Source organism: Camellia sinensis, chromosome 3, assembly GCF_055761805.1.
Source record: "Camellia sinensis isolate YWXY chromosome 3, ASM5576180v1, whole genome shotgun sequence".
Classification (NCBI taxonomy): Eukaryota; Viridiplantae; Streptophyta; class Magnoliopsida; order Ericales; family Theaceae; genus Camellia; species Camellia sinensis.
Window position 1 is genome coordinate 203,210,764 of NC_138963.1, and position 9,490 is coordinate 203,220,253.

Consider the following 9,490-nt stretch of genomic DNA (forward strand, 5'->3'; position numbering starts at 1 on the left):
GACGTCGTTTTGTTTAGTTGGTTTTTTTTTTTTTTTGGTTCCGAAAAATTCGAATTTCCCGCCTGATCGTTTTTGACTTCATCTTCTCTGTTTTGTTTTGCCCTAACAAACGACGCAGCTGGATAGAGAGAGATAGAGAAGAGAGGCGCTGGAGAACGGAGAGAACGATGGTGGACGGAGTGGACGGTAATAGAGAGAGGTTGGCGGTGGGACGCGAGTCCGGCGGTGACGCGACGATGGCAGAGGGACGCGAGTCCGGCTGTGACGCGACGATGGCGGATGGACGCGAGTCCGGCGAGGTAAATTTCAGTCTCTGTGTTATGTATATATGTATATTTCAGTCTGTGTATTTACATTTTGTATGGATAATCAATGTATACATTACAAATATGTCAGTGTATATATGTCAGTCTGTATTTGTATGTATTTTGTATGGATAATCAACTTTATTAATTTTTGTTGTTTTAATATGTGAATAATAGATAATAAAATATTAATTTTTCTGCAACCCAGATAGAAAAATTAATAAAGTTGGGAAATAATTGTTTGCCCATCTCTATATAATTTTTGTTGTTTTAATATGTGAATAATAGATAATAAAATATTAATTTTTCTGCAACCCAGATAGAAAAATTAATAAAGTTGAGAAATAATTGATGGGTTACAACTCAAAACTGGTATTGAAATGCTCAGCAAAATCCATATCCAGATGTGCAAAAAAGCAACTTTTTGAAGGGGCATTAGTATTAGAAGATGAGAAGTGAACCTTGATAACAGATATAAAAAGTTTAACAGAAAATAACTGATACCAGAGGGAGAGAGTTTGCCCATCTCTGTATTTGTTTGCCCATCTCTGTATTTGTATGTATTTTGTTTGCCCATCTCTGTATTTGTATCTCTGTATTTGTATGTATTACAAATATACCAGTGCTATATACAATTTAATTTTTCAGACTAATTTTTCAGACATTACAAATATTAATTTTTCAGACTAATTTCTCTATTTCAGTCGTATCAAATATAATTTTTCAGACATTACAAAGAGATTGAAATAAGTATATATTATACCAGTATATACAAATATACCGATGTATATATTAATTTTTCTCTATACATTTCTCTATATTAATTTGTATATATAATTAAGGATTTTGTGAATTCAGAAATTAGTAATTATAAAGAAGAGTGATTAGTAACTATGATTGATTTTGCAATGTCATTTATAACTACGATAGTTATATATAAAAGATATCATTTATAACTATGATCTGGTCCATCATTTCAAAGAGATTTACAAAATTATAAAATAATTAATTTTTCTCTATACATTTCTCGATATTAATTTTTATATATAATTAAGGATTTATATATAATTAAGGATTTTGTGAATTCAGAAATTAGTAATTATAAAGAAGAGTGATTAGTAACTATGATTGATTTTTCAATATCATTTGTAACTATGATAGTTATATATAAAACATATCATTTATAACTATGATCTAGTCCATCATTTCAGAGAGATTTACAAAATTATAAAATAAAACTACCTTAATAAACCACTCCCCATAACCTATAAATCGAATTGCAGGTAATCGAAGAAAATAATGTTGTTAATGAGTTGGCTAATTGTGGTTGGAAGCCAAAATTGGGCATGTCATTTGACTCTGAACAAGCTGCATATGATTTTTATAATACCTATGGCGGAAAGGTGGGCTTTAGTATTAAGAAGCTATATGCACACAAGAACAAACATACTAAGGAAATAACTTCACGGACTTTTGTATGTTACAAAGAGGGAACTCGGGGTATTGACAAGCGAGATCCACTAGTAAAATTTCCGAGACAAGAGGTGAGGTGTGGTTGTCGTGCTCGATTTAGTATCAAGTTAGATAGAAATTTAGGAAAATATGTTGCCATTGATTTTGTTGAACATCATAATCATGATCTTGTGCCTCAAGAGTGCATTCATATGTTGCCATCCCAAAGAAAAATATCTACCACCCAAGCAATTGAAGTAGAATTGGCTGCAGAATCTGGAATTCCTCTTAGGTCTGCTTATGAGCTATTTGGTAGGGAATCTGGTGGAAGAGCATCACTTGGCTTCACCAAATTGGACCAAAAAAATTACTTGAGATCGAAGAGACAAAAAGATTTGGAATATGGAGAAGCGGGTAGTGTGTTGCAATACTTTCGTAAGAAAAGTTTAGAAAATCCATCCTTTTATTATGCAGTCCAATTAGATTGTGAAGAGCAAATAAGTAACATATTTTGGGCGGATGCACAAATGATAATGGACTATGCTCAATTTGGTGATGTAGTGACCTTTGACACTACTTACAAATTAAATAATGAACATAGACCTTTTGGAACCTTTGTTGGATTTAATCATCATCGAGAAACTGTTGTATTCGGTGCAGCGTTGATGTATGATGAGACTGCCGAATCATTCACATGGTTGTTTCAGATTTTTTTGGAGGCAATGTCAAACAAAGCTCCAAAAACTATTTTCACCGATCAAGATGCTGCGATGGCTAAGGCCATTCCCATTGTCATGCCTAGTACAAACCATCGACTTTGTACATGGCATTTGATGCAAAATGCTGTGAAGCATGTGAGTTCCCTCTTTCAAGATGTTGGGGTAAAGGGTGTCTTTTCAAAATTTATGCATCAAATTGATGATGAAGAAGAATTCAAAATACAATGGGACCAAATGCTTCATAGGTATGATGCACACAACAATCATTGGTTGGCGCAAACTTTTGGTGTGAAGGAGAAATGGGGTTGGCCATATATTATGAATTCTTGGGCAGCTGGAATGAGTACTACTCAACTAAGTGAATCATTCAATGCATTTTTGAAGGATTATCTCAATTGTGATCATAACTTGATGGAATTTTTCAAGCATTTTGAGAGGGTGCTCTATGACAAAAGGTATAAAGAATTAGAAGCCGAGTATAATTTGTGTCAAAAATTGCCAAGGGTTGCCATTCCAACTGTGATGTTAAAGCAAATGGCTGATATTTACACCAAAACAATTTTTGAGGAATTCCAAAATGAGTACGTGCAGTCCATTGAAGCGTCCATTGTAGGCACTATTCATGATGGTGAGAGTACCATATTCACAATTCAAACGGATGTAGATGGAAAAAAAGATAAGAATGTGACAATGGATAGAGATGGCTTTTTGAGTTGTAGTTGCAAGAAATTTGAAGTGAAGGGCATAGTGTGTCAACATTGTTTAAAGGTGCTTAGAGAGATAATCAATGCAAAGGACCTTCCTGCACAATACATACTCAAACGATGGACTAAAAAAGCAAGGGCTGAAACAGTGAAAGATAGGCGTGGGTATGATGTGAAGGCTGATGTCAAACTACATCAAAGCGACCGATATAGGTCATTGATGAATATGTTTAGAGCTATAGCAAGTAGAGCCGCCGAAAGTGAAGAAACTTATCATTTGTCACTTGCAAAAGGTGAAGAACTGAGTGTCATGGTTGAAGAAAAATTAAGTGTGCACACTTTTGGTCAAGTGGAGATCACTGAATTCAGAAATTCCTTAGCTAACACATGCCCACAGAGTGATGAAGTAGATTGTCCAATCCAAGCCAAGGGACTGAAGAAAAGACAAGCAACTACTAAGGGAAGAAGGAGGATCAAGGGCGGGATGGAAAAATATATTGCGAAAAAGAAAAGAATGCAATCTAAGCAGGTAATTAATTGAAGTTATGTCTGATTGTTATGTGTTATCAATTTTGTGTTATGTGTGTTACAAAAATAATTTATTAAATAATTTGGTTGTTTGCAGGGTGATAGTTTTTGTACTCTTGAAGGTCAATATGAGCCTCCTGTTGCTATGGGTAATACTTGTAGTCAGGTAATTTTTACTATTGTGTGCAACCTTGTATTAATTTGATGGATTGATTATTCTTGCAACTAGTAGCGTTATATTGATTATTTTTGGTCTTTTGTGATGCACGTAGGATGGTTCTTTTTCTACTTATCAAGGTCAATCTCAACCTTCTTCCGACATGGGTAATCATTCGATACAGGTAATATTTAATTTAGGGTGTTTACCTTTGACATGCGTAGACGTTAGGAAATTGAACCTCATACGGAATTATGAACTTTGTCTTATTCTTTGCTTTATGTTGGTTTACTTTAGGGTGTTTACACTCCACAAAGTCAGTCTCGACCTCCTTTTGCCATGGGTAATATTTCTACTCAGGTAATTTTTACTATTGTGTGCAACCTTGTATTAATTTGATGGATTGATTATTCTTGCAACTAGTAGCGTTATATTGATTATTTTTGGTCTTTTGTGATGCACGTAGGATGGTTCTTTTTCTACTTATCAAGGTCAATCTCAACCTTCTTCCGACATGGGTAATCATTCGATACAGGTAATATGTAATTTAGGGTGTTTACCTTTGACATGCATAGACGTTAGGAGATTGAACCTCATACGAAATTATGAACTTTGTCTTATTCTTTGCTTTATGTTGGTTTACTTTAGGGTGTTTACACTCCACAAAGTCAGTCTCGACCTCCTTTTGCCATGGGTAATATTTCTACTCAGGTAATTTTTACTTTTGTGTGCAACCTTGTATTGTTTGTTTAATATCACATATTGTTTGTTTTTGAACATGAAAATGCATTATGAATTGTTTTTAAAATGCATAGTCTTATTCTTTGATTTATGTTGGTTTACTTTAGGGTGTTTACACTCCACAAGGTCAATCTCGACCCCCTTCTGGCATGGGTCGTAGTAATTACGTTCAGGTAATATTTCATATTGTATGTTTTTAAAAATTAAAATACATTATTATTTTTTTTGATAGACATTCTTCTTTTATTTGTGTTGGTTTACTTTAGGGTCATGGTCGCGAATCCCAATCTCAACTTTCTTTTTCCATGTGTCATACTAATTATGCCGAGGTAATATTTCATATTGTATGTTTTCTAAAATGAAAATAATTTATTACTATTTTTGAATTCATACTTTATTTTTTTACGTTGGTTTACTTTAGGGTGATGGTCGTGCAACCTATATTTCTCAACCTCAATCCCAATCTCGACCTGAATCCCAATCTCAACCTTCATTTGCCATGGGTCGTACAAGTGTACATCATGTCATGTATCCTACATATGATGTGAGTTGTAATTGGTTACGTACTTTACATTGAAAATGTAGTATAGATTCTAAAAAAGGTTTAATACATGTATCACTATTGCAGGGAAATAACACGCCTCAGTCAATGCCGCATGATTCAATGCCTTTACTGTATCCCACTCCGACATCGTTTCAGAAATTGCTTCGAGATAGTACTGCAGTCCAACTGTCACAAGCCTCACATAGTCCTGCTGACAGTCGTGTGGATGGACATCCCTGGAAGGCTTGCACTGAACGATGATGTTATTATATTTGTGGATTTGGGTGTTTTTTTTTTTTGATCGGTGGGATTTGGATATTTTTGATGGACAATTTTTTGTATGTATTTGTAATGTTTTGTGGGATTTGTATAATTTTTATGGATATATTTTTTATGTATTTGTATTGTTTGGTGGGATTTTATGGACATTTTTTATTACACCCAAGAAGGGGTGAGAGTTTAGTATTAATGTATTCATGTTTGGTGGGGATTTGAATGTTTGCGTACATTTATGGATATATTTTTTATGTATTTGTAATGTTTGGTGGGATTTTATGGACATTTTTTATTACACCCAAGAAGGGGTGAGAGTTTAGTATTAATGTATTCATGTTTGGTGGGGATTTGAATGTTTGCGTACATTTATGGATATATTTTTTTATGTATTTGTAATGTTTGGTGGGATTTGAATTTTTTTATGGACATTTTTTATTACACCCAAGAAGGGGTGAGAGTTTAGTATTAAGTATTCATGTTTGGTGGGGATTTGAATGTTTGCGTACATTTTTATTACACCCAAGAACGATGATGTTTTTTTACTTCACATGATAAATTCTTCATTAATACGGTCAGAATCCTTTGTTTGATTTATAGTTTACTTTGTTTTTCCATTCAATTTTTTGTACTGGTTGGACTGTCCACTTAATTGTGGTAATCTTCATGTTATGGTTTCCATTATAATTCTTCAAACGCCATTCTTCAATTCGAATTTTAAATTTTCCTGTTTTGATTACACCATGTAATGTAATGGACAAGTTGAACTTATTTCCGGTTATTTACTGTTTTGATTACACCCTGTAATGTAATGGACAGGTTTGATTTAATTTCCTGTTTTGATTACACCCTGTAATGGAGAAAATACACTTATTCCCTATTTTCATTACACCCTGTAACGGACAGGTTGAACATAATCATAACTACACAAAGTGCAAAACATAACCATACAAACTGATTACACAGATTACACAGCTCTGCTGGACAAAATGAACAAAATAACCAAGTTTCATTACATAACCATATAACCATACAAAATTAACAAGTCCAGTTAACCATACAAAGATATAGTTTACCTAACCACATAACCATACAACCTGCCACTAGCTGCCATGGGTCGCAAAAATTAAAAAAATATTACATTTTTATAACTAACACGATCCCAATTACAAGCAAGATACACAACCCATAAATACGACTCGAATTTTGATTTATGTCTGTTTCCAACTTAAGCATCTTCGCCCTCATAAATTGCAGTTCTTCGCTTTGAAATCGAAGTTGTTCATTCATAAGTCGAAGTTGTTGTTCGGTGACAGTTGACATATTTTCCATTTGCACTACTCCTTCACGTTTACCTTGTGAATTTGTAGGCAAGCACCATCCCATAAAATCGCCGCAATTTTTACAACAATAAAATAATTTGTTTCTGTTTTATTCCGTCTCCGAAATTTGAATAGTTGCTTTCTTATGACATTTAGGGCAATTTCTGTTGTTGAACGTCAACTGATCTGAGGTACCTCCGTTAACAGTTGAACTTGACATCTGCAAAATTATGCACACAATTCATAGTAAAGTTATATACACATTCAACTTCAATCATATCATTCCTACATACACCTAAATAGGAAGCTCTGAGACTTCCATGAAGTTAGGGTTAATTTGCTATATTTACATTTGCATATATAAACAAAAACCTTGGCATTTAAATTTTGACACTTTCATATTCCAACATTTTCAACAATCTATTACAATATTTAAAGCAACTCTTTCTCTCATATCTTGTCTAATTATTAATCAATAATCTCATTTAAATATCATTTGATTTAAAAAGTGAACTTGTATATTATTTTTTTAAAAAAGTAATCAATAAAAAATACATAGTTCTATGTGGCAAAATGATAGCCATATTGGGAATGGACATATAAGAGTGAGCCGTATTCGGTGACTTCTTTAATGACTATAGACTTCCATGTATGAGACCATCTTCAATGGTAGTGTGGAAAATGCCTCCTATGTAATTATAATGTGATTCACTTCAATGTACTTGTTTACTATTGTATGTTACAAATCGCATCATTTTCTTCAATATGTGATATCCTACCAATGTGAATGCAACAATGCTTTGGTTTTTTCTACTATTGTAGGATAGGACTACCAGGTTTGGGTTAGGTGACTTTGAGAATAACAAAAATTTATTAAAAATTTAAAAACTACTTCAATTTGAGAATTTAGAACAATGTGGTGCATTTGTAATGTCTACAGGTTATAGGAGCATACTTTGAAAAACTTGGGTCAAATTCATTTGCAGTTTACTCAATTACAGTGACAGATGCAGATGAAAAATGATTATCATACTACTTTATTTTCTAGTTATCTATTCTGTAATTGAAAGAAATGCGATGGGTGCGTATAATTTCTCTTGGTTGTGTTCTACTCTAAATATGACTAGAAGCATGCCCTTTGAACCAATTTTGAAACACAATTATATCCAAATTCTGTCCTATATTCCCTCTTCTGCTTGAATTCCTGTAAAGATTGACCAATTTATCAGTCTCGATCTGCAAATATTGTCTCATGCTAATCAAGTCATTTTAAAGGAGAATTATAATAAGTGTTCAGCAATTCCAAGATATATGTTCTTTGATAAAGATATATGTTGTTGGATTTTTTGTTCTTTCTAGTTTGTAGAAGCAACACCAAAGCTGGTTCTTCAGTTGATGGATGTGAGAGGACTCACCATTTCACATGTCAAAAGTCATCTCCAGGTTTGTTTTTTTGTTTTTGTTTTCGTTTCTCTTTAAGTGAGATGACTTTGGATTCACCATGTAAGTAATGCATATCTTTGTTTTTGTTTTTTTGGTTGTTTTGGTTCCAAACAGATGTACAGAAGCATGAGCAGTGACCACATCAAACAAGGTATCCAAAGTTTTGACATCCCTATATCCGTTGACATGCATACATAATATGATTTTAAATAGACATATCAATCGACGATTATATATCGAATGATATTAGACTGTGTTAATTGATGACCGATATATCAGTCTAAGACTATGAATATCAGGTGAATATTTTTGTAATAATCCCTTGTTGGTCCAAAAAAATAGACGAAGCTGGGTTAGCCGAGAGATATTCTATTCTCCGTTCAAGGACTTAATGTGATCTACTAATTTAGGGTAAAAATGGGTTTAAAAAAAAATGCATCTATTCGAGTAATAATAGGTGCTATGGCACTGTCCAAAATCACAATTCGTATTGTATTGAATATCTATGGGCTAATATTTAAAATTTTGATATACATTAATTATAATGTGAACAAATATGATTTCCTAGAATTGTTGCAAACCCAAATGCTATTAATTTCTTTTTTTTTTTCCCTTCATTTTTATACAAACTTTGGATACTCAACTGGGATTTGCATAAAAATTTCTGCACTAGGAAGTTGTATTTAATTCACTATGTTTTTTTTTTTTTTTGGTTCCTCTGAAAAAGGTTTCCTCTACTGGTTTATCTTTGTCCCAAATCAAAGTTGATGTAATCGCATCTTTACCAAAATGTGTTTGCATCCTCACTTCATTTATTGTTTCATTCCCCATGAAGTTGTCCCCTTTTAGCCAAAATTTTGATGAGCACAGAATAAAACAACCATCCTTTTGGATCGAAAATCGGAAGGGAAAAATCGAAAAGAATGGAAAGGGAGAGAAACGAACCTCGTTCTTCCAGATCGTCCAGATCTTCTCCTCTCCTTCGAGTCGTCCTGTATCGTCGCCTCCCTCAGATCGTCCAGCTCTTCTCCTCTCCTTCGTGTCCTCTGTCTAGGGTTCAAAAAAGGGGAAAGGTGAATACGAAGACAAGAAAGGAAAAATATATATATATATATATATATACAAAATGGCCTCACCAGCTCTTCCCCTCTCCTTCGCTCTTCTCCTCTCCTTCGTGTCTCCTTCGTCTCCTCTCCTCTGTCTAGGGTTCAAATGGAAAGGGGAAAGGTCAATAAGAAGAAAAGAAAGGGAAAAAAAAAAAAAAATTATATACAAAACGACGTCGTTTTGTAGCGCTGTTGG

General features: G+C 33.6%; 1 protein-coding gene and 1 long non-coding RNA gene across 2 annotated transcripts; both read left to right on the top strand.

Moving 5' to 3' along the window:
* Nucleotides 1-167: 167 nt before the first annotated feature.
* On the top strand, nt 168-4,806 carry LOC114256633 (protein FAR1-RELATED SEQUENCE 5-like). Its single transcript, XM_082918767.1, has 8 exons — nt 168-299; nt 1,589-3,709; nt 3,806-3,874; nt 3,981-4,049; nt 4,163-4,225; nt 4,332-4,400; nt 4,514-4,576; nt 4,714-4,806. Exons 1-8 carry the CDS (start codon nt 168-170, stop codon nt 4,804-4,806), a joined length of 2,679 nt encoding a protein of 892 aa, XP_082774893.1.
* Nucleotides 4,807-4,854: 48 nt separating this feature from the next.
* LOC145821252 (uncharacterized) lies at nt 4,855-5,971 on the top strand. The gene is made up of 3 exons (XR_014363276.1): nt 4,855-4,935; nt 5,028-5,150; nt 5,235-5,971. It is a non-coding gene; the product is annotated as an uncharacterized LOC145821252 (long non-coding RNA).
* Nucleotides 5,972-9,490: the final 3,519 nt, after the last annotated feature.

Bases quoted from the DNA above. Each gene is read 5' to 3' on its own strand.
- LOC114256633 (XM_082918767.1), top strand. From the start codon at position 168: ATGGTGGACGGAGTGGACGGTAATAGAGAGAGGTTGGCGGTGGGACGC. The intron at 300-1,588 runs GTAAATTTCAGT...ATCGAATTGCAG, and splicing joins ATGGACGCGAGTCCGGCGAG to GTAATCGAAGAAAATAATGT. The intron at 3,710-3,805 runs GTAATTAATTGA...GGTTGTTTGCAG, and splicing joins AAAGAATGCAATCTAAGCAG to GGTGATAGTTTTTGTACTCT.